Source organism: Prunus avium, chromosome 5 (assembly GCF_965620075.1).
Source record: "Prunus avium chromosome 5, drPruAviu1.hap1.1, whole genome shotgun sequence".
Lineage (NCBI taxonomy): Eukaryota > Viridiplantae > Streptophyta > Magnoliopsida > Rosales > Rosaceae > Prunus > Prunus avium.
Window position 1 is genome coordinate 195,300 of NC_142288.1, and position 27,848 is coordinate 223,147.

At 39.1% G+C, this 27,848-nt stretch overlaps 3 protein-coding genes across 4 annotated transcripts; 2 read left to right on the forward strand and 1 right to left on the reverse strand.

Moving 5' to 3' along the window:
• Positions 1-9,387: 9,387 nt before the first annotated feature.
• Positions 9,388-13,005, forward strand: LOC110756197 (hydroxyproline-rich glycoprotein family protein). Of its 2 annotated transcripts, none has more exons than XM_021957603.2 (3): positions 9,388-9,914; positions 10,845-12,009; positions 12,521-13,005. In XM_021957603.2, exons 1-3 carry the CDS (start codon positions 9,876-9,878, stop codon positions 12,739-12,741), a joined length of 1,425 nt encoding a protein of 474 aa, XP_021813295.1. In that variant the 5' UTR covers positions 9,388-9,875; the 3' UTR covers positions 12,742-13,005. The 2 variants fall into 2 exon arrangements, with proteins under 2 accessions (XP_021813295.1, XP_021813294.1); XM_021957602.2 differs by having other exon boundaries at positions 9,396-9,914; positions 10,845-12,024.
• Positions 13,006-20,398: 7,393 nt separating this feature from the next.
• CML38 (calmodulin-like 38) lies at positions 20,399-21,249 on the forward strand. Its single transcript, XM_021957592.2, has one exon. It carries the CDS (start codon positions 20,544-20,546, stop codon positions 21,099-21,101), a length of 558 nt encoding a protein of 185 aa, XP_021813284.1. The 5' UTR covers positions 20,399-20,543; the 3' UTR covers positions 21,102-21,249.
• Positions 21,250-22,333: 1,084 nt separating this feature from the next.
• Positions 22,334-24,829, reverse strand: LOC110756201 (secondary thiamine-phosphate synthase enzyme). The gene is made up of 7 exons (XM_021957607.2): positions 24,539-24,829; positions 24,295-24,355; positions 24,069-24,163; positions 23,942-23,975; positions 23,617-23,671; positions 23,481-23,523; positions 22,334-22,634 (listed from the first exon to the last, which is right to left on the reverse strand). Exons 1-7 carry the CDS (start codon positions 24,731-24,733, stop codon positions 22,563-22,565), a joined length of 555 nt encoding a protein of 184 aa, XP_021813299.1. The 5' UTR covers positions 24,734-24,829; the 3' UTR covers positions 22,334-22,562.
• Positions 24,830-27,848: the final 3,019 nt, after the last annotated feature.

Here is a 27,848-nt window from a genome sequence, read left to right on the forward strand (position 1 = left end):
GGCTTAATATGGCGCAATAAAACTCAAGCACAATCACGAAAAATAAACACGCGATGCCGTCAAGCCATGCTACACGTTCAAGTGGGGCCAAGCCACGTAATTACCCGGGGCTTGCTGAGAAGGTTGCGGTATGGAAGGAAACAAGCGATCACAGGGCCCATTGAGGGTTCGAGGAACGAAAGTTTTAAGCCACTTGGGAGCATTAAAACTCAAGCCCATTCCTCGGGCCCAAACACATGGGTTAGCATGAGAGAGGGAGAAAATTAATCTAATGCCATAGGAGAATATCTAGTTTGCTACAATACTTAGATAAGCCTACATCAGTAAAAAGCCCAAAGTGAAAAACAAAGGGGTTGTTTCCAACAGCTTGACAAAAACCCATCGAATGTTGGAAATAGCATGCCAATGACCCAATACTATGCACAAAGCCCATCCCAGCACTTTATAAAAATTCCAGCATCGTGTTCCACTCTTATCAAAACTCCAAGGTGGTCAACAAGGAGCCATGGCAGGGACCAAAGGAAATCGATGTACATAGAGGAAATACCCATTGGACAAATGACTTCATCCATTCTCTCCTTTCCTCTGCGAGCTCCAATTTGAAAACCAGGGGAAAAAGCAAGTGGCGCCTCACCCCCATGGGGAGACCTAGCTGTACAGAAAACCTTGGAACTCAAAGGAGCCTGCACTCCGGTGGAAGAGATTTCACCAAAAGGAGTGAATGGAGAGAAGCGAAGGAAAGGTGGGAATGGAAGATTGGTAGAATTAGAGTCTTGAGTGCCTATAAAAGAAAACTCCCTCTACCCAACAAACACACACCATTCCAGAGCAAGACCAAGCTTTGTCAAGCGAACTAGAATTTACCCCATCTTTTATTTCCATCGTTTCTCTCTCTTTCTGAGATAGAAACCCCCCTAATTTTCCCTTCTTCCACTCAAAACCTTCTTTTTTGAAAGAAATTCGTGCTTTGATCTCTCTCTCTCTCTCAAATTGCTAAACTTGTGAAGGCTTAGCTCCCATGCCACAAGCTCCTCAAGCTAAGTCACTAACAAATTTGATAGGTTCTTTTGGTTGTTGGTGAAAAGAACCCAAACATATTTTTCTAAAGCTTCAGCAAGTCTTTTAAAAATTCTTTTGGGAGTCTAGTTCTTGAACTCAGGCATCAGGAGGTTTTGTTCATTTTCTTCTTACAGCAGCCCAAGCCCATTCGTCAGGCTGCTGGAACAAAAAGACCCCAACACTTGTTAACTTGATTGCTTAAGACTTAGAATTAGATTGTTCCTTAGTGTCCTAAAACTGTTTTTAAACCCAAAACTAGTTTTAATTTTCTTCTTTATTTGTTTAACTTTTTGTTTTCAATTCATGTACTCTTCTCAATTATCTTTCAACCTTGTTTCCATTTATGTTTTGTGTAGGGAATCAAATTGAATCAATCTATCATCAATCCTCGTGGGATCGACCTCACACTTACATATGTTATACTACCAAACGGCTCATGCTCTTACGAGTATCACAAGTTTAGGATGCAGCTAAATAGATTTTGGCGTGGCTGAATCCGACAACAACATTTTCTTCATTTTTTAAAAACACGGGCCTTTGAAATATTTGACTGTGATCTAAAATTTTCAGAATTCGCCCTCCCTCAAAAACATTTCACTCTCTCTCTTCAACTCAAATTCTAATCTTAAAGTTTTCACTCTCCATCCTCCATCGTTTCAGATTGCGCTTGGTGATATTCTCTGACCTCTGTCTACTTGTAAGTACAAACCCTAATCTCACATGCTTGTCCTACTTTATGGGTTCTTAAGTACAAACCTAATCTGACATGCTTCTTAAATCAATTAATGATTTCGTTTGTTTTGGTAGCTATGGGTTCTTAATATATGTTTTGGGAGCTATGAATCGGGAATGGAATCTTAAAAACCCATTTAGTGTTTGCATGCTTTTCATAACAACTCTCTGTTATGTGTTCTTAATATATGTTTGGTTGGCTATGGGTTCTTGGAAAATGACTGGGAATTGGAGATTTATTTTCTGGGTTTTTGTAACCTACGACAACGATCATTGGAGCAAACCGTCGTCTGTATTGTCATTATACGTCGGTGGTTCTGTAACTACCGTCGTATGAAATTTGTATTGCATTTTGATGAACAATTTTCTAGGTTTTGGTAGCCTAAAGACGACGGTTATTGGAGATACCGTCGTCTGTATTACTATAACACGACGATCGTTTTGTAAATACCGTCGTCTGAAACTTGTATTACTTGTTTTTTTTTTAAATTATACTCTGGTATGTGAATACCGTCGTCTGTCATTGCTTGTCTTTTCACTTTATTATATATATGATTGTATAGTGTAGGAGATGGATAAGTCATGGATGCATGATAAGCCTATATTTTATATATATTTTATGCCTCCTTTATTTATTTATTTGTTAATTTCTTTGAATTAAATTGGTTGTTTTAATTGGTTTTGTGAGATTTGTAAAGGAATTGGGAAATATAAGAAAGTGTGCTAAAAAGGGCAAGAAGATGAAGATTGGAGATTAATTAAAAAGAAGCCAAGTCATTCCTTTTGTTGCAAGGAATGTTGTCAAATTCCCTAGTTCAAGATGGCTCAAGTTTTATCAAGTCAAATAAGGACAAATAAAGAAGACCCTATTTTAGAAGGAATCCTACTTTTATAATAATTGTAATTATACCTTAGATAGTTAGGATGTCTAGGAGTATTATAAATAGGGAGTTTCGGTCATTGATCAAAGGATCCATCATCCATCATCCTCCATCTGACACCATCAAATTCCTACATATTCATACTCATAGCCGAAACACCCAAAGGAGAATACGAAGAAAGCTTGTGCAACCTTGGCGTTCTACTTGGAGAATTCGGTGCCTTCCATGTCTTCATCAACCATCATGATTCTCAATAAGTCCTTCATGAACTAATTTCCTTTACTAGGGCTACAATGTAGCCTAGCTATGAATACTCAAATTCTTTGATATTGTTAATTTTATTTATCTATACATGTTGAGTGCTTGTTACCGTATGTTCTTAATGCTTTCAATTAATTGGCCGCTAATTGCATGATTAGAAGAATTGGGTTGAGGAAGGAGATTCATAATAAAAAGCTTCTAGTAACAAGTACCATAAATTATATAGCCGACTCGGAAGATTAGGTTATAGTTTGAGTAATCTTCATTCTTTTCCACAAATCTTAATGGGTTCTTAGCTATCTAAATCCATAACTAGGAATAGAGTAGGTTGATGGTAAGGAATACAACTAATATAACTCGGAAGAGAGTATTGGTGAGGTAAGGGAAAACGATTATCAACATGTTAGGTAATTAGGATTAACAAGCTAGAAGGATTTGGGTGGGATTAGCTAGGTGAAATCGGTGCCCTAGTGCTTCATTATCTTTGTTTTCATCTTTTACATTATTTACTTAAAATCAATTTATTTTACTTGCTTAATTAGATTTTAATCATCATAATTCTTTTTTTTTTAAAATTCAAATATAATTAGAAATAAATCACTCTAATATTTAATAAATTAACTTGATCCCCTTTGGAACGATACTCTATTTACTACAACACAAATTTGAGCGATATTGTCAACTTGCAATTAATCACATCAATGCATGCAGATAGAAGATCGAAGGCTTATGAGTTAGGGAAGTCCTACCTTATATTGAGTATTAGTTTTATTTTTTAAGTAGCCATTTATATGTCTTGGTGAATACGGAGGAAGTCCTACCTTAAGTAGCCATTTTAAATTATTCCTTATGTTTATCTTATATACAAGGGACCGTAATGCTTGAATTTTTCGTGTCATGTAGGGAACATATGATCCACATCTAGACCACTTATCCAAAATTTAAAAAGAGAACAAAGTGATTGCAAAGCACAATAGCATTTTCATTCAATGGCTACACTTTAAGGTATATGTTATTGAATAACATATTGGACTATTAATTTTCTTCTTTCTATGTTAGATTGAATTAAGATATGATTAATTTGCAGATTCAAAGTAAACTTAATGGGGAAGACAATAATGGTGTATCAGAAAATTTGAGGTGGTTAGCAGCTGGTCCAAGCATGGCAGTGCCATTATATAGGAACTATCTTATTAATGGTGTTAAATTTAACACCAAGGCACAAGATGATGTGCAAACTGTTCAAAAGAGTAGAGTTTATTTACTTGCACATACTATGCAAGTTGCTAGTGCCAAGGATAAAAACTGTATTGTCTCTAATATGGGTTTTTATGGTGTCATTCAAGAAATTTGGGACCTTGACTACCAAAAGTTTAGAATCCCAGTCTTCATGTGTGATTGTATGTTAACATTTCTGGCCTTGTAGTTGACGAACTTGAATTTACCCTTGTAGATCTGAGTAACATTGGATGTATGAATGATCAATTTGTTATGACTTCTCAAGTCAAACAAGTATTTTTTGTTGACAATCCAATGCATCATAGTTGGTCGGTAGTGTTATCAATGCCTAACAGAGAATATAATGATGTTATTGGTGATGATGTGCTAGGTGATATTAGAATTGAATGTGAGCCATTTACTAGAGGGATACCCAATGTTGACACATTTGATGACCTAGTGGGTGAGTTTGGAAGTGAAAATATTAGATATGGGTGTGAAGATATATGGATTGATTGATTATTGTAATGTATGAAATTAGTTAAGCAGTTAATTGTATGACATTAATTAATGGCTCTGTATGACATTAATTTTGTAATAAATTGTAATGTTTGACATTATGTTTTATCACTTTTTCATTATGCAGGTTTTGGGCACGACAATTTCAATATTAAAAATACTGGGTTCAAGATGTAAAATATGACGGTCCAATCAACAAATTGCAAAAACAGATGTCTAAATCATACCCAACGTCGTATTTTAACAAAAGACGTGGAATGGATGATGTAAACGACCGTACATAAATAAAAACCACCATTTGAAATAAAAAAAACACATCGGTTAATTAAAATTGATGTTACACGTCGGTTAATTGAAATTACCAACAACGACGGTCACGTTAAGCCATTACTTTTCAAAATTCACCTCGAAGATGTTCATAGAAGCGCCATTTCAAAAGTAATAACACGACGATAAATTGCACAAACTGACGAATTTTAGGAGAACACTATGACCTCCCATAAATATTTACCGCCGTCTAAAAGAACCACAAAAGGCCTCTCAATTCTACTACATGTCGTGAGAGCTCTTCTGAACGTCGGTAAAATGACAACTACAGTCATCTCAGAGAATACACACGACGATATTGGTGTTACAAGCTCCGTGTACCAAAGGAACCACGTCCATATTTATATTCTTCCCATCATGGTAACCGTACTAACAACGACGACCAGGTAAACACTATGGCCGTAGTAGACATATTAACCACGGCGGTTTATTTTCAATAAACGTCGTTCAATTTACTAACCACTTCAATTTATTTCCGTTAACCGTCGTGAAAATGGTTTTGATCGACCGATACATAATATTTGGGTCATGGTTACTCAATGTTACAATTGTAAAGGAAAAAACAGTGACATGTTAACGACTTCAGACATCACTGATTTCCAAAAAGCGTCGTCTAAGCTTATCCAAATCGGCATTTTTGCTGTTTTTTTTATATTAATTAGATGTTGGTTGTGAAACAATAGCGTCGTCGTATATAGTAATAACTATGTTCTTTTCACATTTACGGACGTTAATACTGCTTTTGAACGTCAGTAGTGATCATGGGCGTCGTGGAATATTCTTAACAAGGCTGTTTATTTTAAAGGACCGTCATGGACGACTTTATATATGACGGTAAGTTAACACTTTGGGTCGTGGTTAATCTGTGTTACGGCGGTGCGTGTGTAATTTTTGACATGTAATCAGCTTTAGACGTCTTGGGTATTTTGGAAGCTTCGTCTAAGGTTGTTGAAGTTTTCCTTATTTTGCTATTTTTATAGCAATTAGACGTTGGTTTTTGTTTGTAGATGACGTAGTATGTCTTAACAACATTGGTGACGACATTATAAACAACGGTAAGTCAACACTTGGGGTTGTGGTTAATCTGTCTTACGGCGATACGTATGGAGTTTTTGACATGTAATCTGCTTTAGACGTCTCTATGTTTCTAAAAGTGTTGTCTAAGGTTGTTGAAGTTTTCATTTTTTGCTATTTTTATAGTAATTAGACATCGGTTTTTGTTTAGAGTTGACGTAGTATGTCTTAACAACGTCAGCAATTTGCCGTCGTGGTTTTATTCATCAAAATATGGCGGTTTTCATTTTTTGCTATTTTTATAGTAATTAGACATCGGTTTTTGTTTAGAGTTGACGTAGTATGTCTTAACAACGTCGGCGATTTCCCGTCGTGGTTTGATAAGTGCATTATTTCCTATATTTTTATACCTCTTTTATTTGGTTTTTGTAGGGAAAGTTAATTAAAAAGAGCATTATTACCTTACTTTCCTTATTTTCAGCGATTCTGCGCTCTTGGAAGGATTTCAACTGAAAATCAACTTTTCGAATGAATTTTAGCACAAGGCCAATTGGAGAAGAAATCTAAGGCATTGAAGATCATTGTATCAAAGTTTCATAATTTTCTACCAAGCCAAATGCTCCAGACTTGCAAGTCAAGACAGCCTAAGTTGAAATCCCGTCAGAACTGCACTGCTGTTGAAGATTGAAGATTTGAAGACCTTTCCGATTTTTCCTAGTGGCGTGTAATATATGCTTGGAAAGCTTAGAGATAAAGCTACGTTTCTCATATTTTTCCAGAATTTACTAGGAATTGGAACGACCTCAAAACGTGCGTGCAAGATGGCTGACGTGTTTCCAAGTCAAAGAAGGATTCTTTCCTAATTTGTTTCCTTAATTGTTTGGGATTTTGTTTTACTTTAGGAGAGTTTTTCCAGACCTTTTAAGAGTAGGGTTTAGTTGTTTTACACTATATAAGGTCACCCTAAGGATCTCTTTAGATCATCCTCCCATATACCATACTTTTCCACCAACTTTCATACACCCAAAGAAACATCAGAGAGAGCCAAGGATTTGCTGCTGCACTACTTGAGGAGCTTTCGAAGGTGTTCCTGTGGAGACTCCGAAGATCAAATTCATCTGCCAAATCGGTTTTATGACAATAATTCTCTTGTTTATCTTTTCTTTTGTCATGAACTAATTATCCTTGCTAGGGCTACGATGTAGCCTAACCATGAATACTTAATTTTTATAGTTATATTAATTTCTTATTACTATTCCATATTGAGTATTTGTTACTGTTCTTAATGCTTTGAATATCTGGCCAATATTTAATTGATTTGATGATCCAAGCGGAGACCGAGAGGAGATGTTTGGTGTTTGCTTCTTGTAACAAATACCATGACTTGAATGAGTGCCCGAGAGGGACTAACATGACTCATGCAGTTTTCTTGCAGGTTCTCATAGAACTTAATGGGTTCTTGATTTTCTAAATCTGTTGCTCGAGAGAGAATGGGTTGTTAATTAAGAATACTTTTGGTTGAGCCCGAGAGGGGATATCGAATGAATTAGGAGAAACCAACTGTCAACATGGATAGTAATTAGGGTTAATTGGCTATAAGAATTAAGTGGAATTGGTTATGGTGAAATCGGATGCTCTAGTGTCTCATCATCTTAATTTTCTATCATTAATTAAATTGCTATTTTTCATAATTGTTTTAGGTTACTTAAATCAATCAATCTTCTTAATCAATTGTTCAGATAAACTTTTGAATTAATCATAATTGGTAATTAATAGGAAATTACAGTCTTCGTGGGAACGATACTCTACTTATTTCTTTATTACTTGTGCGAATTGTGCGCTTGCAATAATTTCACAACATGGTTTTATGCATCAAAATATGGCGATTTCACAACGGTTTAAAAACCGTATAAACAACCCCCCCCAAAAAAAAACAAAAACAAAACATCAAACTCTACCTCCGCCCTAATGTTTCCTATGTAGTCCTGCACTCAAAACAGTAGCCTATGATTTCATCAATCAATATAATGAAAGAATCAAAAGGTTATGGGACATATCGCCATCTAAACACGTCCAACATCCTTGCTTTTTCTCATTACTTTGTCCCTTCAAGGATTACTAGGTGCCGGAACACGTATGAGTTGGTGCCGAAACAAGTATGAAATCCCTTTGATTAATTGTATAATAGGGAAAATACAATCCTCTGAATCACTGAAAGTAAATGAGTGCTTTTTACTTTCATCTGGAGATCATGAACAAATAAACCCTTTCGCCAGGGATGTGACATTTTGGATTTGGGCTATCCTTTCCTATATTACTTGTAGCATCACTTGGACGAATCAGCATTTTCAGCTTTTCATCACTCAAAGAAATTTCAGAATCAAGTTAAACAATTCAACATATATGATAGCCACCACATATCAACCCATCTCATCGTGGAAAACTCAACTTTGGATGCTGTTCACGATCTCAGAATAATTCCGGTGGTTCAACTCTGAAGTTTCCAACTTGTTGCAGTCATAATTCATAGACAAACTTGTCCTGTAATGGTACTATCTACTACATCATCATAATATAATGAGGAAAATTAATTCATATAAACAAATAGGGTGGATCTTTACACAGGATATTCATCGTTCAGAAGAAAACAAAACACCATATATGTTTTACATATATTGCAGTCTTGCAGATAGGCATGGGCTAACCAGATTACAACCTAGATTACAGGGAAAAATCAATCAAAGCTAGAGACTTGTATTATTGGAAATTATTTGAAAAGGTGTATATTATTCACGAAAAATTCAGATTTAAACGTGTAATTTTAAGTATATTTGTAGTAGCAGATATGGATGTGCTCTCCACCCTACACCCGAGCTTTATAGTTTAGATTAGATTAAAGTAAAATATCGTTTGTATTTTTTTTTTAAAGTATATTTGTAGTAAAACGGAAGCACTTCCAAAAAAGAAAATAATGTGTTTGGCAAAAAATTTAAAGTGCTTTAAATGGGTATTAAAATCACTTTAAATAAATTTATGAAGAAATACATGAATCACTTTAATGAATAGAAAAGAAAAGAGCTTCTCGCATGGCAGCGTGTAGGGTCCCAAAATTCCCATTTTGACATTCCCATTCCCATTCCCCGAGTGTTTATATAAGCAGCTGCAGCAGCTCTAACTTTTAATGGCGTCTTTCTCTTTCCCTCATGGTTCCTTCCTTGTCTTATTAAGCCTAATATTTATTACTTGTCTTTCCTTCCTCGGGCCTTTTTTTTTCTTTTTTGGGTCAAATCCTTCCTTCCTCAGGCCTCAACTCCTATAAAAACAAAACGCACAGTCTTGTTTTATTTTTATTTTTAATATTAAAAAATTAAGAACATAAAAAAGAAAAAGGAAAAAGATCAGCGGTGTCAATTCTATCTTTCTCTTTCTCTTTCCCTATCACTTCACTTCAATCTTTGCTTTCCTTTTCGCTTTTGTCTTTCCCTGTCTTTGATCTACAATATCCTTTTCCATTTTACAATTTGAGATTAAAGGAAATTGGTTTGCTTTCCGTGGGATCGTTGATCGTTTTACATTTCTTTGAGATTTCAGCTTTATATTTAGTTGTGCTTGGGTAAGGCTCTTTGAGTCTCGACTCCTTGAGAGTGAAAATCTTAAGCGGTGATGGTGGGTGGTGGGTGGTGGTGGTGGTGGTGACACTCAGCATCTGCTGCTGCTCTTGCTCTTGCTCTTGCTCTCGCTCTCGCTCTCGCTCTCGCTCTCGCTTTGTTCTGAAAAGGAATGTGAGAGTAGTGAGAGAGTGCGGAAGTGTGAGCTTGTTTTTTATAGTTGAAAGCAAATCAAAGAAGCTCAGAGACTGCTTTAATGGGGTCGGAGCAGAATAGATTCCCTCAGCAGGAACGGGTAATGCTTCTCTCTCCTCTCTCTCTCTCTCTCTCTCTCTCTCTCTCTGTGCTTCGCTCTGTGATTAAATGAATGTCTAACTGTTGTTGCTGCTGCTGCTGCTGTTGTTGTGGTAATGAATGGGTCAGTGAGGGTTTGTTTCAGTTTCAGATCTGGGGCCTTTTGTGCACCATTTTGCTGTGTTTGGCTTTTGGATTCTATTTGCTTTTCTGGGTCTCAATCAGATCTGTGCATCATTGTTTTTCTCTGGACAGATCTGCTTTTTTAAATTCAATTTAGGCTGTGCATGACTCTTGGTCACTAATCACTGTCCAGTTCAAGATCATCTCCCATTTTATCTACCTAACGTTTTGTCATTATCTCATATACTGCGTGCTTACCATGCTATCAACACTGAGTGCTGTCGTTCAATGCCAAATTTGAGTCAATTTTCGAATAGTTGGCCTATAAATTGTTGCTTGGATCACAATCTGTCCCAATACATTAAACCCCTAAAAAGGGCCTCAGCAAGTTTGATCTTCCAAGCTGTTGGCCCCATAGAGACCTACTTTTTCTTGCATAGCATCTGCTATAAAATTCTCATATTTTTGGTTGAGGTAGTAGATTCAATTCATCTTCCTTGGAGATCATTGACATTGTACAGTGGAAGGTGTGTGCTCTTCCCTAATGTATGAATGTTGCTTGATTTAGTTTAATGGATGCAGTAATTGGGTAGTTCTTCACACTATTATTTTATAAAATCCTACTTTCCAAGCATATGGACTGTATCTTGGTAATGCATGCTGATATTTGCACACCATGAATAGAATTGCCTACTTAGTAACTTAGAATGGGCTCTTCGATTTACTGGCCTATTTGTTGTCTGTTTTTGCATTTCTCTTTTTGCGAGCAATTCTCAATCAAGCTTATGGCTTCCATCTGTATTGACAGAGAAAGAGATGGGGAGGATGTTGGGGTGCATTCTCTTGTTTTGACTCACATAAAGGTGGAAAGCGTATAGTCCCTGCGTCTCGTATTCCTGAAGGCAATGCATCAGCAACCCAGCCAAATGGACCCCAAACAGTTGGGCTGACCAACCAAGCCACATCACTAGCTCCATCTCTTTTGGCTCCGCCTTCTTCACCAGCATCATTTACAAATTCAGCACTTCCTTCAACAGCTCAGTCACCCAGTTGTTCCTTATTATTATCTGCCAACTCACCTGGAGGTCCTTCGTCAACAATGTATGCCACCGGGCCATATGCCAATGAAACACAACTGGTCTCTCCTCCTGTTTTCTCAACCTTCACAACTGAGCCGTCCACAGCTCCTCTCACTCCCCCACCAGAATTGGCTCACCTAACAACTCCCTCTTCCCCAGATGTGCCATTTGCTCGTTTCCTCTCATCTTCAGTAGACATTAAAACCACTGACAAGACCAATTACATTGCTGCAAATGATCTTCAAGCAACTTATTCGCTCTATCCTGGAAGTCCTGCTAGTAGTCTCAGATCACCAATTTCGAGGGCATCAAATGACTGTTCATCATCTTTTCCTGAACGTGATTTCCCCCGACAGTGGGATCCCTCAGTTTCTCCCCAGAATGGCACCTATCCAAGGAGTGGTTCTGCCAGGCTGTTTGGGTATGACACAACTGGAGCCTCTGCGGCATCTCAAGACTCAAATTTCTTCTGTCCTGCTACATTTGCACAATTCTATCTGGATAATCCACCATTTCCTCATGCTGGTGGAAGGTTAAGCGTTTCCAAGGATTCAGATGTTTACTCAACTGGTGGAAATGGAAGTCAGAACAGACACAATAGAAGCCCCAAGCAAGATGTGGAAGAATTAGAAGCCTATAGAGCATCCTTTGGGTTCAGTGCTGATGAAATTATCACCACAACACAATATGTGGAGATTTCTGATGTAATGGATGACTCATTTACCATGACTCCTTTTACCTCTCATAAATTACCTACCGAAGAACATATAGAACCTACGTCTGTCACCGAAGGACTTAAAGCACAGAAGACAAAGACAATCTTGCAGAGTCAGGACACTACTAAATCGGAATCAGATCTTGATGAGGGTGGAAGCTCTGACTTGCCAATATCATGTAATGGATATGAAGGTGAACTGTTATAATTTTTATCTAAATTACGCTATTGTTCATTGGTTTTTGAAAATCAAGTAGGGAAGAAACTTTTTTTTTTTAAAAATGAAAATTATCATTTCCTAAAAAGTCAATGTTTGACTGCTGGAACAGCTTATGCAACCTTAATTAGTCATAAGCCCTCATTTGTCCATGTTTTCTTAGCAACTAGATGAAGAGTAGTCTCTTTAAAACTAAATTCAAGTAACACGCCTTAATGCATCAAATTTTATGTGGTCGAAACCATTCACGCTTGTTTATCAAAAGTTGGAGGACACTAACATTTAAGCTAGTCTTTTTTTCCCCGATAACGCCTACCACTGTCGTGTGTGCCTTTGCAATGGAAGAAAAATGTAAAGGACACATAGAAAAGGAATCAGGGAACGTTTCATCTTACTTGAACTCTCTCTCCCCTTTCTTACCCCTGGTTATTTTTTATTTTTGGATAGTAATGTTCATTTCTTGTATGACTCAGATCACAAATCATGGAGGCAGCCTGTTGATGTATCTCGATCAAGTACGCCTGGTCCTGGTATCCGTGTTCTGGCTGACGAAGAGGACATTTTTTCAAAGATGGGGTCGTCTAAATTGAGCAGAAAGTATCAGCTGGGTCTATCAAGCTCAGATGCAGAAATTGACTATAGAAGGGGAAGAAGCTTAAGAGAGAGGAAAGGAGAGTTTGCATGGCATGACTGAGAATAAGCAACAAAGCGCATTGTTAGTTGTTTCGCATGTGTATTAATTTGCTGTTGTCTTTCTGGTTTGGGGTTCTGTGATAGGTGGAATGATCTAACCTATGATCTAACCTGTTCTCTCTTGGTGTGTGACCTGGTCTCTCTGATTGATGAATGTATGTGAATGCATCAAATGATATGTATTTGGTGAAATGCGGTTAGATATATTGTATTAGTGGAACATGTATTGCTATATCAGTTTAGCTGTTGTTATGGCTTTTCTGTACCGTAACCGGACCGTTTGGCGTGGTAAGATAGTGAGAGATAAAGACAAGGATTTGCAGGGCTATCAGCTGTAGAGCTCTTTTGCCTGTAGATATGCATCGATAGACAATCCAATTCTTTATCCAAGTAAAAGTGACAAGCTTTAAAAAATTTGGCTGCTAACCATTTGATCAATCTGGGTCAAGAGTAATCCTTGGTGGTCGATGAGGGGCCTAGCCACCTCAATTTATGGGTCTTTTGGTGCATTTTATATTTTCAATTTATCTTTTAACGGTTAAATTTATAAATATATATATATATATATATATATAAGGTAAGTATATGGTTCGTAGTATTAAATAAGGACCTATTCCTCATTCATTTTTTAGATTGCCTGGGAAGTCTGATTTTGCTTTTTTGGATGAGATCCAAGGATGTCCACCGCCGACAGTAGTGACTAATCCCTTTCGCCGCGGGGATTTTGCTTTTCAAATGATGCCAATGGAGATTTTCTTTTTGCTTTCCGTATGGTGCCAAACATGATCCCACTTTCTTTTGTAAAGTTTGGTACTATGCAAATGATCTCTATACGTGGGTGTTGATGCTATTGCTTCTATTATGGCTGCTTATGCTGTTGGGAGATGATAGATTTGTTTTATATCATGTTCATGATATCATGAATCTCTACTTATGCTAAATTGTTTTAGTATGAGATGTCAGCATATTATCCTTCCAGATGACCTACTAATTTATTATGCAATACTTCAAAAGTCTCTTCTCCTATCTTGCTCAGCCTGAAATTATATGCTTCATCATGTCTTCTTGTTGGAATATGATAATAAGGAATGTGCAGATGCTCTGTCTGGATTAACACTATACTTAGATCATTTTGGAGGAATACTAGTGACATCTAGTTTTACTTTTTCCAAAGATGGATGTGATAACTTATAACTTCTTCAAGTTTGGAAGTGTTGAGGCCCAAAAAATCAAGGGTTGGGCCCAAATAAATTCCCGGCCCAGTGCGACACCTTATTAAGAAGAAACCTGATGCGGAGCATGCGAAATTCTTCATGCACGCTTGCACGAGCCACGATCACGTGCCATGCCAAATAAATATGCAATTTATCACGCTAAGAATTAAAATGAGCCTATAAAAGGCATTGGCTCTACAAGCTCATGCTAATTATTTTGTCAAGCATTATGTCTCCTTTCAAAGACTATAAAATTCGAGCACACCAATTGACATGCCATGCCAAGCAGGAAATCATTATTTTACACATAGCCACGTTACAAGTTTAAGTGGGCCCAAGCCACGCAAATGCCCGGGGCTTGCTTGAGTGGGTTGTGGTATGGATGGTAACGAGCTTTCATGGGGCCCATTGATGAGCCAAGAAATGGAAGTTTTGGGCTGCTTGGGAGCCCCAAAACTCAAGACCATTTCTTGAGCCCAAACACATGGGTTAGCATGAGAGAGGAGAGAATATGACCCAAAGCCTTAGGAAGAATACAATGGTCTGCTTAGAAAACCCTGTGTTAATTAGAATGCCCAAAATACTTTGTTAAAAATGCAACAGGCAAACTCCTTCCAGCAGCTTGACGAAAACCTGTCAAACGATAGAAGTAACAGGCTAAAGACCCAACACTCCCAGTACCTTATAAAATATCTAGCATTGTCAAAAGTCTCAGAACCAAGTCAAATAGCAAGCCACTGCAAAAACCAACGGAGATTCATAGGAATACTCATCGGACAAAGAACTCCCTCCATCTCTCTTTTCCTCTGCAAGCTCCATCTTGAAAACTGATAAGAAAAGCAGGTGGCGCCTCACCCTTTTGGGGGAGGTCCAGCTGCGTCAAACCCTTGGAACCATGAAGGGTTCCTTACCCATGCGCTTTGGAAGAGAGAAATTCACCAAAGAAGTTATAGTGGGACGAAACAATGAAAGATGGGGAAAAGCTAAGACAAAATTAGGGTTCTTTGTGGCTATAAAAGAGGGCCTTAGCTACCCAGAAAACCAACCCATTCTTCAGAGAGCAAGCTTCCTCTCTCACCTGCAAACCCAGTTTCAGAGCTTGACCAAGCTTTGTCAAGCAACCTGAAATTTACTTAAACCACCCATCGTTCCTCCTTATCTCTCTCCCCCCTTAGCCAACCTTCTTAGAATCACTTCCCTTTCCTTATAACCCCTGTTCCTCATAGGAATTCACAGCCTTCTCTCTGTTTATGCTAAACTCATGCTTTTCTCTCTCTCAAATTGCTAAACTTGTGAAAGCTTAGCTCCCATGCCACAAGCTACTCATGCCAAGCCATTCCATTGCTAATTTGTCACGTTTATTTGGTTGATTGGTGAAAGAATCCAAGGTGTTTTCTAAGGTTGTCACTACTCCTTTCAAAACTCTCTTGGAGCCTGGTCTTTGAACTCAGAAACAGGGGCAACCTCCTCAGCTCATCCTTTACAGCAGCCCAAGCCCATTCGTCTGGCTGCTGGAAGAAAAAGACCCCTACAGGAAGGAAATGAATGGATAACACTAACCTAAATAACAATGCTCAGTTTTCTTGGTTATGCTCTAAATGTAACTCTCTGTATTCTACCTTATTATGTTGGGTAAATAATAGATAAAATAAAGGCTACTTTGGGTGATGAAAATGCTTGAATAGCTAGAGTGTTGCATTTCTCTTATCTCTAATCTAATCATGTAACTTTTGGGATCTTGTGCTAGATGCTTAAATCATCTTTGATCTTGTGCTAGATGCTTAAATCCTCCTACTGAAACATCACTAATTCACTAAATAAAATAATCGAGCTCACCTACAGTCAAGAAGCTGCTACGAAGAAATGAAACTATTGATGCTCTTTTTGGGAGGTCAACTTAGATAAGGAAGTGTAGGGTCTTCGGCAGGGAAGAAGGCTAGGACCTTCAGTAACTGAGGAACCTGCAGAAGATAATGGGAAAAAGCAGTCGTTAAGCTTCGGACACCAGTGTGGTGCTTGCCGAAGGCTCTCCGATGCTTAAGTCAGCTATTTGTGGTAATTTTGGCATAATAACAGTAAGGTGAGAAAATAGTTACCCCTTTCATCTTGGATACTGTTTCCTATTTATAGGGAGGTGAAAATGGAAGGCTTGCACAAAGTTTCGATGTGGGACTTTGTGCAAGTTGCTATGGTGGTGACACGTGTCACTGGAGGCTAGGTTCGGTAGTCAGGAGTTTCGACAGATGTTGGTCGCCTTGGAAGAGTGTCTTCCTTCGGCAAGGAAGAAGGAGTGTCTGCCTTGGTGCTAGTCGTTTTGGTGCTAAATATGCTCAGTTGATTATGATGTAAACAGAAACCACAACAGAGGCTTTTTCTCCAATTAGGCCCTTCTCAGTCTGCAATTTCTCTGCTGGTGAACTAATATCCTTATGAGAATAAATGCAATCACTCCAAACAGATACAATTTCAAACCATATCCCAGAGGGAAATCTTCTTGGCATGACCAACCAAAGGAAAATTTTTATATAAGGCGAGGCATGAATAACAGATATAGTGATTTCAATCAGTATACAGATAAGGCTGGTGGTTATATTCATAATGGTAAAAAAAGATATAGAAAACAGAAGTTGTTGGTAATAGAAGTAGGAGTGGTGTGAACAGAAGAGATCCAACAATGTGTTGCTTGACAGTATAGTCATAGCTATGTCTAATCTCTGACGAAGAGGATTCCACTTTCGACCCCTGGAAAAATTCAGCAAGTAAACAAGCAATTAGACGTTATTAAACAGAAAAACAATCACGGATAAAGGACAAATTTTACTTGCACCTTCCCCAATTATACATAATCAAAATTCTGATATGAGTTTACCACTCAAGCAAAGAGAAAAGAAATGTCTTGAAATTTCATTGAATCTATTCTATAAGAATTGTGGCCAGGTGCACAAGAAAAGAAGATTTTGTCAAAAAACAGCAACTGGCATCAACCAAATCCTGACAAAGTTATCTCCACTACTGTATAAACAAGCATGTCTTGCATGTCTTTTCTTATCCGGATGTCCTGATTTTCTTACCGTACAAACACCATTGTTGCAGCTATATTTCTTACATCTAAAGCTTGTTTTGTATACCCACTGCTGCCTTGTTGAAGCGTATGAGTACAAAAGACAGGGAGGAAAATTGAGAAAGGGAGGAAAGAGGGGGTGGAATAAAAAACAAAGACGTCCGTACATTAAGAAAATTCAGACGTTTAAGAGAAAATCTGTACATATATAGGGGGCAGATCTGTGGAACTCTATTTTTTACACCATTTTTGACACAATTTGTAAGCTGTCAGATCAAAACAACTTGAATGGCTGAGATTGCATCTTATATATAAAACTATTTCCAATAATAATGAATACATTTCTTATTTCAAAATCAATTAATGCATTTTTTATTTCGATAATAACGGGTACAACTGTTTAACTTCTCTCCATTCGATCTCCTCTTTCTCCAAATGTGATAGGTACTAATACAGAGAATTGAAAGCAGGGCAAATGAAATAGAGAAATAAGTAATTGACAAAGTTCTATTATGCTCTTCTCATTGATAATGTAGCTATTTATACAATGATTTGTTAGGACCAGCCTGTAAACTGCCACATACAAAAAGGAAAATAACTAAACCACAAAGGGTAGAATGGCTAAAGCAGCCTTCAGGGAAAGCATAACAGCAAAGGGTATTGACATGGGAGGTAGAGATCATTCCATGAGGATACAGGGGTTCTATCAATTCCAACCCCTTCGAGATGGAGCATGTCCTTAGGCGACAAATGAAGGAAAGCGAGCAAGAATTTCATCTGCTACTTCACAAGTGGTGTCGGTATTGGGGAGACCAACCCATTTGATAAGCCATTTGTCAACTAGGGAATTGCCCTGTTTAAAGAGGCGATGGTCAAGGACAGTTTCCAGAAGCCACTGAAAGTCATTGCCTGCAATTGTCGTAGGGAGGTCAGGTGTGGGGATGATGTGCTGACCCAACTGTTAGAAATATGTCCTTAAAGCCAACTAATTATGTGATACTTAGAGTTAAGGACATATTTGATAAAAGACATATTATGTTATCAATAGGCAAGAAAGATTGTTTTATACATTAAATCATCATATATTATCTTTCAATATGTAGAACAACCATAGTCCAAGGAATACACAAGTGGATATGAGAGCTATGTAATGAGATTGCATACATGGAGACTTCTCATCATCCCTAAATCCTGAATATGTTCCTGGTCATAGAAATATCGATTGGGCGTCAATATTCCGCAAAAACCAATACACACAATATCGTCTCTATATGAAGGGAATAGAAAGGTCTCAAGTCATTAAGTGTGGAGACACATCGATATGTGTGTAGGTGCTTGTAGAAGAACAAGTACACTGAACGCGATCCAACACATGAGTTACAGCATGGAAGTCTTTACTCACATGTCAAGCTGGAACTCATAAATTGCAATGGTGCAAACTAATCCTTAGACCTAAGGCATCATAGATGTTTTGTGGCTATGTTGTTAATCTTTGAGGGCACTATACGGTCATGCTAAATTAGGCATAGCTTAAAGGTGTTCATTAGGATTCTCAATAGAGTCATGGAAGCAAATGAATGTACAACAAGGAATCTCTACTCTCAATAAAGGAGAGAGAATATTCCAAGATATGATTGGTCAAATCTCTACGCAGAGTAATGGATAAGACTTGAAAGAAAAAGTCTTCAAATCTTACTAGGATAATCATATAAAAGGAATGATTCACATTAGGATATTGACAATCAGATTCCATGATATAATAATGTGAATAAGGAGTATTGACATAAGAGAAGGATTCAATTGCACGGTCATTCCAATTTGAATACGTTCTTTCACAATGTCTCATTCAGCTCAAATAACCATGACTTGCTGCTAGGCGACAACCATGGTTTGTGGATGTCCTAAAAGGTTTCAATTAACCTTTATTAATAGGAAGAATTTAATTGTGGAATTTAATTCATATATCATCTCTGAGGAGTTGAGTCAACCCACTACCTTGCTAAAGGGTACCTACGGATCTGCACACCCAAAGAATGTGATTAGAGGTACAAATGAGGAGAAATGAAATGAGGAGACACAAGTCAATGGTTGATAATCAAATGTCAAAGTCAATGGTCAAAAGTCAACATGTTGACTGGAGCAATTGACCAAAGTCAAATAGTTCGACCGGTTCAATTAAGTAAGACTATAATTATAATTTAGTAGTTAAATTATAATTAAAAGATTAATTATGGAATTAATATTAACATATAGAAATATTGGATTTGACTTTTAAATATGATTTAAAAGGAAAGGAAAAATAGCTCAAAAGGCTATTGGGCCCAAGGCATAAGTGGCATAAGATGACATGACCCATGGACCAAATGAAGCCCCAAATACCCACCGATTGCCTTTTTGTGTTGTCCTATACATGCTAAGTGTTGGAGAAAACCTAGCTAGGGTTTTTTGTTTCCTACTTTGGTTGATGAGTGATCATCTTTGTATCTCATCTTCCATAAACCAAAAATTGGTCCAATCAAGAAGTAGACTAGCATCCATACTTTTTGATTGCCTTCTCTTCATCTCTAGAAGCATTTAGCCCCCTCGGGCTTAAGCTCGGGCTGAACTGGCCTGAGGGCCAGCCCGTCTTCGTGGGTCCCACTCCCAACCCGGGCTTGGGCTCCTCGCTGGAATGTCTTTTTTTTTTGCCCCCCCCCCCCCCCCAAGCCTTGGGCTCAGCTAACTGGTGGAGCTGCTCTTAGCTCTTATGGGTGGAGATGCTCTAATAATAGAATAGAGAAGAGAAAGATAAAAAAATATTAAAAAACAAAAGGAAGTATAAGTGGAGGAAACTATTTTTGTATACACAAGTTTTGACGGTGGCCGACATACTCTATTTTGTCCCCTTAGTTATCAAGTGTACGACACTGTTCCCACGTCTAGAAATTCAATAGGATCGAAAAAGCAGTGAGGTCAACCAAATAAAGAGACCTTAATTGAGACTATTAAATTGTCAAAAAAATAAAGAAACGCAGAAATGCCAAGAAGAGAAACCCGCTGCAGGCTGCAAGCAGGAAGCTTCCCTGACGCGCTGAAACCTCAAACCACAAAACAGCTGGCGGGTACGGCAAAACATGTCTTTATTTTATCTATCAAGTATTTTAAAATAATTAGAAAAAGCTGGATTTGGCCGCTCAAAACCGTGTTCTCCTGTACTCCCTCTCCCTCTGTAATACGGAATTTGTCATTCCATATCCCAATAGAAGAATATATATCTCTCTCTCCTCTCAAATATCCCTCAACTTGTATAAATAAGAGGCTTCCACGTTTGTTATTGTTACACTCCAACAAGGATCCATTGTTTTATAGGAGTTTAAGTTTATCCTCTTCTTTTCATCGTTGCTTTATCCCCATAGTCTCATCGTCTATAAAGAGCATCATATACAAGTTACAACAAGTCAGGAAGCCACAAAGCCAGGAAGAACACTTTGAAGAGACCAAAGTCCGCATTTACATAGCAGCAATTAAAGTACCAAATTAGCAATTTCAATGGAGATCACCCCGAAGTCATCATCGTCCGCCCTGGGAAGATTGTGCCGTAAACTGTCTCCAAGAAAGACAGAGGCAGGTCATCATGATGTTGAGGGCCCAATTGAGAACCCAACAACATGCAGCAGCATCAGCAGCAACAGCGACCTCCAGATGTGGAAGGTGTTTGATTTCTTCGACGAGAACGGAGATGGTAAGATTTCCCCAGCAGAGCTGCAGACTTGTGTGAGGAGTGTTGGGGGAGAGCTGTCTGAGGAGGAAGCGGAGGCCGCCGTGGAGGCTTCGGATTTGGATGGAGATGGGCTGCTGGGGTTTGAAGAATTCCAGAAGTTGATGCAAGCCACAAACGACGACAACAAGAATCAGCAGCTCAGAGATGCCTTTGGGATGTATGAAATGGAAGGCTCTGGCTGCATAACCCCAACCAGCTTGAAGAGAATGCTCAGCCGCCTCGGCGACTCTCGCTCCATCGATGACTGCAAGGCCATGATTCGAGCGTTCGACCTTAATGGAGATGGGGTTTTGAACTTTAATGAGTTCACAATCATGATGCGTTAAATTAATTTAATTCCATTCATTCCTTTTGTGTGTGTGTATACATCATTTATATAGCAACTTTGTAACTCAGATATTTCCTTTTCCTTTTTTTCCCCCTTTTCGAGCAGACTCAAGTGACCAATTATAATTCTACTCATTCATTCACTCATTCCCCTCTAATTTAGACAATCGCTTGTACTAAAACACAATCAGGGTGACTCCCACTGCAGAATCATGTAACTTTAGGGGAATGCTAGCAACCTTCTCTCTAACCTTCTTCTTTTTTCTCATAACATGTGTCATTCTCCTTACACTTAAAAAAAAATATAATTAATGCATTATACAAACAAACTTTTGCTTTCCAAATTTACCATTTGTATTTAATTTATCCTTTTTTTTTTTCCGCAACTTTCTTACCATCTTTTTTTTTTTTAAACATCAATTATTTTTTTATAAATAAAATGTCTGCATTTTTAAAAAGAGGAAATGTCTTTTTTTTTTTCTAAACACAAAAGAAATGTCAATTTTCTATTTTATATTAAAAAAAAGAAAAAAAGAAAAGTCCTTCACATCCGTAAGCACCCCAATGGTACATAGTTTACAGACTAACATTTTTTTTTCCAAAGGAAATTGCTTGATTGCATTTCTTATACTACTAAATAAACCAAAATATCACCCAAATCTAAGTAGAAACAAAACAAAACATTTTAAAATTAGCAAATACTTTCAAAATATATTAATTTTCGGCATAATAATACTTCAGAAATGAAAAAACCATACATTTGGCCTTAGACTTGGATCGAGAGAAGTGAACAAGACTATTGGCAAAGAACAAAAGTTGTTTGAATAGAAATTTTATTAACACAGTCAATCAATTCATGGACAGAGAAGCAGAAAGAGTGCATTTTGTGGTTGAGAGTTGAAAAGGCAGGGAGCATTCTTCTGAACGATAAAGCAAGGAGAAGACACTTTAGCTTCAACCAAGGGCAAATATGGAAATATAATTATTGGTTGTTTTGTAATTAATAGAATTATTTTAAGTGTAAGAAGAGTGACACATGTCATTAGAAAAAGGGAGAAAGTCCAAAGGAAAAGGTTAAAGGGAAGATTGCTAGCATTCCCCGTAACTTTAATACCTGCAATTTGACCCACTGTTGTTATATACACCTGCAAGGTTTTGACGTAGAAACTCCCAGGAAATTCCAAAATTTCATACATGGTGATTGGCAAGCAGCTGCTATTGTCACAATAGCTAATAAGTAACAAGTTAATTCCATTACATTTTCTACAAGTCTGCATAACAAAACTTAAATCCTTTACAAGTAACAAGGTATTACCAGATTCTGGTAGGGAAGCTGCCATTAACAGAGAAAATAGCTAGCACACTAACATCCCACCCACCCATTAACAGAGAAGTTACTTGAGTACAACTTCATTTGCACACTGGATGAAAGAAACAGGAAACTTCTAAATCTAAGCTTCTCATATTCCATTAAGGGTGACCACAACTTTCCGCGCAGTAGGATAGTCACGATGCTCACACAACCATATTCCCTGAATGATATTAGAAGGAAAAATTATGCAATATGACATATCAATAACACAGCCAGCCAAACAATTAAGCAATGGAAACTAATTGTCCATCATACAACATACAAGAATATGCACATGTACTGCGTATTTGAAGCTTTCCAAAAAAACAAAAACAAAAACGATAACCAATAATTGAAAACCATAGTGCTAATTTCATTGTATCATAGTTATTAGTTTGTTAATTGCCTCAGCTGCCCCTTGGAAGTTAAAAGGCCGTGGTAAAATCTTAAGCACAAGGCCTATTTTTATCTTTATCTCTCACTCAGTGATCTCATGAATTCTTACCCAGTTTACATACTCAAGTACAAGAAATTGCAGCCTAGTGCAGCTTCTTAAAGCTAGGTCTGAAAATGTTTCACCATTGACTTCCTCTCTTCAAAACATTTTACATAAGACATTGCTAGTCCCTTTTTTTTGGGGTCAACTATTTCTAGTCTTTTTAATTTACATACTCTGTCTAAATAGAAAATAGTTCAATTAAGGATCAAAACCAATTTATGGAAACTCCAATTCTAGTAAGGAAGAATGTAAAGCACGCAAGTGTATTCTCATAACAACTTGTTTTGCAGCTAGTAATTTCTTTGCTGCTTTGTGGTTCACCTTCCTTAATCATGATGCATTTTTATGCCCATAATTTACTTGTAAGTTCTATTCTCATAGCTAATAATTAGCCCATGCCCAAGAAATTTACCCAGCAGAGCATCCATGAAAATCTTGCTAAGCTATAAATGATGAGACAAGGTTGTTGAGAAATAAGGCTCTTAATAAGTAGAAAACTTCTGAAAGTTAATTATTGGTTTCACAGACCTGCCAAGTTCCCATGTTAAGCTTTCCATTTGTAATTGGAACCCTGCATGAGAACAAGAAACATGTAAATGTCATCGAGGCTACATATTTTCAAAGCAAAAAAGTAGTTTCAACCAATCTGATAAGGTATCCTCACGTCAGTGTGCAGCCAAACATTGATGATTTAATATGTGCCGGCATGTCATCTGGGCCTGAAAAACTTACATAAATCAGTATCAACATTTGGGGATGAATGCAAAGAACCAGATAAATAAGACCACAATTATATGTACCCAACCCAAACAAAGGGTTATTTGATCAAACATAAATTTTGGGTACAATATCAATCATATGAAATTATATACAATGCAACCCGAAGACCTAGCCAATCAAGTTAATGCTGCGTTAAGTAACAATTTGGGTTAAACAGAGAAAACCAAAGTATTCCACGGACCAAGAGATCAAATGAATCCAATACCAACCTTCAAGGGTATGCTTCCATGGTGCAGATGTCCCCTGAAAATAAACATCGAAACATCACATTATCTATGTCCATAGAATAAGGTATACTGCAACTGCTACGCGAGACATTACAGGAAACAAACTAACCTCAGGAACTATCCTATTGAGGAATGTCTCTGTATCATCACGAACATCAGAGTCATAATTCTCATTGATAGTAAGAGAAGCACTAGTGTGCTGCACTGGAATATTAATTTTTTTTTTTCAAAACAAAAGGTAAAATAAAAAATAGTTAATACTAAAAGGCAATATTGAACTTTGAACATGACAAGGGGGCAGATATTAGTTTAGCCTTGGGGCTTCGCTAACTTACAAAAGAGATGTGCAAGGCCGCAGTTGAAATCTGACAATTCCTGGCCAATTTCCTTCACTATCTGAAATAGAAACCAGTAGATATTGAATTGTTGAACACAAAGTCATAATTGAATTGAAGTTGTGCTTAAAAGTAAAACACAACACTTGTTTCAATTGAAGGGCTTCATAATAATAAGCAGGTTATGTCATAATCGAAAACACTTTGTGGCTGTTCAGGTTAGGGTTCAAGAGTGAAAGAGTACCTTAGGGGTGATGAGATGACAACCCCTCCTCTGGGGAGGCAGAGTTATGGTCTTCTGGGCCCACTTGGGACCAGCTGCTGCCATTGAATTGGGATCGTTGACGGTGGTGCTCGGAGCCCTGACCAAAGAACACTTGACGACGCGAACCGGAGACGCTGACAGTCCCAATGACACTGAGCTCTGCAGCATTTGCATTTGTATTTCCTAGGGTCTGGTCTAAAAGCCCAAATGTAGGAATTTGGGAAATGCACTGGTCGTTGAAGAATCTTTCCCCAACTATTGTTTGTTTCTAGGCTTTGTAGCTTTGTTTGGTCTAATGACTTTTTGTGTGGTAGTGCCAAGCCCAACTTAGCACTATTCCTTTCTGCCATCAATTTCATTCTTCTACTTGTACCTAGGGGTGGAACCGAAACCGGAAATTACACACGGTTCGATTCCATTTGATTTTTATAAAAGGTATCTAGAAAATAAAACCAAACTAGACCTATGCGGTTCCAATTTGATTATGAGCGATTCTTGGAAAGAAAAAAATATATAGATTATTATAAATTGTTGACGCCAAAAAGTGGTTCTCTGACTTAGAGGGTCAACTTAGTAATTGTATGCCTTCGGTATCGTTGATGCCTCGGTAGCCTGCGTAATCTGCAAAAGAGAGTACGCTCGGTAAGACCTAAGGCACCGGTGTGGTACCGGCCGAAGGCTCTCCGATGTTTAAGTAAGTTCGGGAATAGAAAGTTCAACTGACAGATCAATAGGCTTGTATGCCGTAAGTTCTGATTACCTCTATTTTGGGATAGTTGGCCTCCTTTTATAGCTCTTGGGAGGTGTGCATTTTGTTGATTATTTCGATGTGGGACTGTGGGCGTCGCTTGGGAGCGCGCCACGTGTCCCAGGAGAGGGCGTTGCCCTAATGGAGAGATCGGTAGGTAGGGTGCCGAGGGCGCCTCTGACCAGGCCCAGTTCCTTCCACGTGTCTTGCCCTTATTGGCTGTTTATTTTGGGTGTAAACAGGAGTCCCCCAAGTTCTCGAGCGAGATTTCTCGGTCGGGGACTTGTATGTCCTTCGGTAATCACTCGGTTAATCTACCGTTCGGTAGTCTGTCAGGGAGGCGCGCTGGGGCCTTGTCCTGGTGCCGATCGACTTCAAAGACTTGCCCGGAAACTCAAGAGTCGCCACTTCGAGGGTTACCGTTCGGCAGGTCTTAGTATGTTTAAAGGGTTCCGAGAGATGCTTGCCGATGTCCTGTTAACTTGGGCGAGTTTGATATCTTCTCATGCGACCTCGCGCACAGTGAGGGGTAACGATGGGACAGAACGACGCTTCGTCTTCTGCACCCAGCGTGCTGTCAGAGATTCCATTCAGCGCTCGACACGTGGCGTGTCTTATCACGCGGAGCGGCGCCATTAATGCGTCGTTTGGTATTTCGAGGCGTACCGTTGCAACTTTCGCCCTATAAATAGAGGGAGTCTCTGAGGCAAAACTCACTTTGCATTTGTGAGTAAGGCGAGAGTTCTGTCCAGGCGATTTCTGACAAGGGCGAATGGTAACATAGGCGATTTCCGGTGTGAGCAAACGGCAACACAGGCGATTTCCGGCAACAGTAAACGGTACTAGAAGCGATTTGAGCCTTTCACTTCCAATACACAAGGTACCGTTCGGTAACTTTGCAATTTCCATTTCTTCTTTTCACTGTGCATACGTCCTTCCATGGTTTGAACTAGACTAGAACTTTATGCAAGTGGGATGTGGTTCGGTAGTCTAGTTGCCATAGGTAGAGACGTAGGCATCGGTAGGATAGTTCCATGCATGGCCCTTTAGGTTCCTTCCGTTGCTTTTGTAGATGTCTGATAGCGAGTCGGGATTCGAGAGTGAGCCCAACGCCTTTGAGGAGGAGTCTCCAGATAGGGGGAAGACCACCGATAGTGAAGAGTCAGCCCAAGATACCGATAGCGATAGTGGTTCTGAGGTGGAAGTGGTGGGCGAGAGGTTCAGACCTGCGCCTACCCATGGGATCGGTAAGGGGCTCATGACTAGTCAGCCCTTACCGTTGGCGATCGTGTATAGCAGCGGTCGTCAAGCTGAGCTGGGCTCGTATCCCGAACCTGAAGAGAACGTTCGGATGCCAGAGGCATCTTCCAGTCACCGTCCGGAGGCTTCCACCTCAGGCCGTGGAGAGCCTTCTGAGTCACCTTCCATGCCGAGGGTGACGATAGTAAACAGCGGTAACCCAAGGGTACCGATGGGTGTACCGAGAGAGCAGCTCTTTGACGTAGACTACCTGCCGCCCAACAAGCTGACCTACCGAGAGCTGGCGAGGATCAGGGAGGAGTTCAAGATTCCCCAATCGGTAGGGATGAGGATCCCAAGCCCTACCGAATCTCTGAGCAACCCCCAGGACGGTGAGGTTGCGTTCTTCACCGACGTCCTTCAGCAGGGCGTTAGGCTACCGTTGCAGCCCCCAGTTCAGCGAATCTTGGCCCAGATTGGATATGCCCCTGGGCAGTTCAATCCGAACTTCTGGGCTGTTCTGATGGGGGTAGTTACGGCATTCGGGCTTGCCGATGAGGAGGGGCCTTCCTACGAACAGTTCTCCCACCTATACAGCATCACCAAATCGAAGAGTACCGATCATGGTGGCTGGGTCCAGGCGAACTGTCTCAGGGCTTCCGAAAGGGTCCATTTTCTTACGGCAGTGCCAACCTCCCAGAAGTCCTGGAGGAATCGGCGGGTTCTCCTCTCTGGCGATTGGGAATCGCCCTCAGGAGTTCCCGTTCGCTTCCATATCCCAAATACCTTTCAGATTGCCGGTAGGTTGTTACCATGCCGATCGGTAGATCAGTTTTTTCGGTTAGGTTGCTACCATGCCGATCGGTAGATCAGTTTTTTCGGTTCAATGGATTAACCTATTTCGTTATTTTTGTAGGCAAACTGAAGCAACCATCGGCAACACAGTCAGAGCTTCGGTAGATTGACAGAGTTCGGCTGAGAGTTCCTGCCGGTGACAGGGAATACCCACAATTCCTCTTTACCGAGAACCTCGTCAGAGCCCGTCTTGCGAACCCTGCCGAGAGTAAGTTCACTTGAGTTTTTCTGTCTCTTTTTTTTTTTTTTTTTTTTTTTTTGTACTTCTTCGGCTAACTCCACCGTTCCTGCAGTGTCAGAGGCCAGGAAGACTGCCGAGGCCAAGAAGATGTCGGAGACCTCGAAGAGGCGCCTCCAAGTGCTTTCGAAAGGGAAGAAGCAGAAACGGCATCCAGAGGCTTCGGCGGAGAGGGTCTCGGAGGCAGTCCCTGAGGAGCAACCCCTTTC

What these genes read in the sequence shown, in the direction of transcription:
- LOC110756197 (XM_021957602.2), top strand. Translation starts at nt 9,876, where the DNA reads ATGGGGTCGGAGCAGAATAGATTCCCTCAGCAGGAACGG. An exon ending in GATTCCCTCAGCAGGAACGG is followed by an intron (nt 9,915 to 10,844) that starts GTAATGCTTCTC and finishes CTGTATTGACAG; the next exon opens with AGAAAGAGATGGGGAGGATG. An exon ending in ATCATGTAATGGATATGAAG is followed by an intron (nt 12,025 to 12,520) that starts GTGAACTGTTAT and finishes TGTATGACTCAG; the next exon opens with ATCACAAATCATGGAGGCAG.
- CML38 (XM_021957592.2), top strand. Translation starts at nt 20,544, where the DNA reads ATGGAGATCACCCCGAAGTCATCATCGTCCGCCCTGGGAAGATTGTGC.
- LOC110756201 (XM_021957607.2), bottom strand. Translation starts at nt 24,733, where the DNA reads ATGCAAATGCTGCAGAGCTCAGTGTCATTGGGACTGTCAGCGTCTCCG. An exon ending in CGGCCTTGCACATCTCTTTT is followed by an intron (nt 24,164 to 24,294) that starts GTAAGTTAGCGA and finishes TTAATATTCCAG; the next exon opens with TGCAGCACACTAGTGCTTCT. An exon ending in ATGGAAGCATACCCTTGAAG is followed by an intron (nt 23,672 to 23,941) that starts GTTGGTATTGGA and finishes TAAGTTTTTCAG; the next exon opens with GCCCAGATGACATGCCGGCA.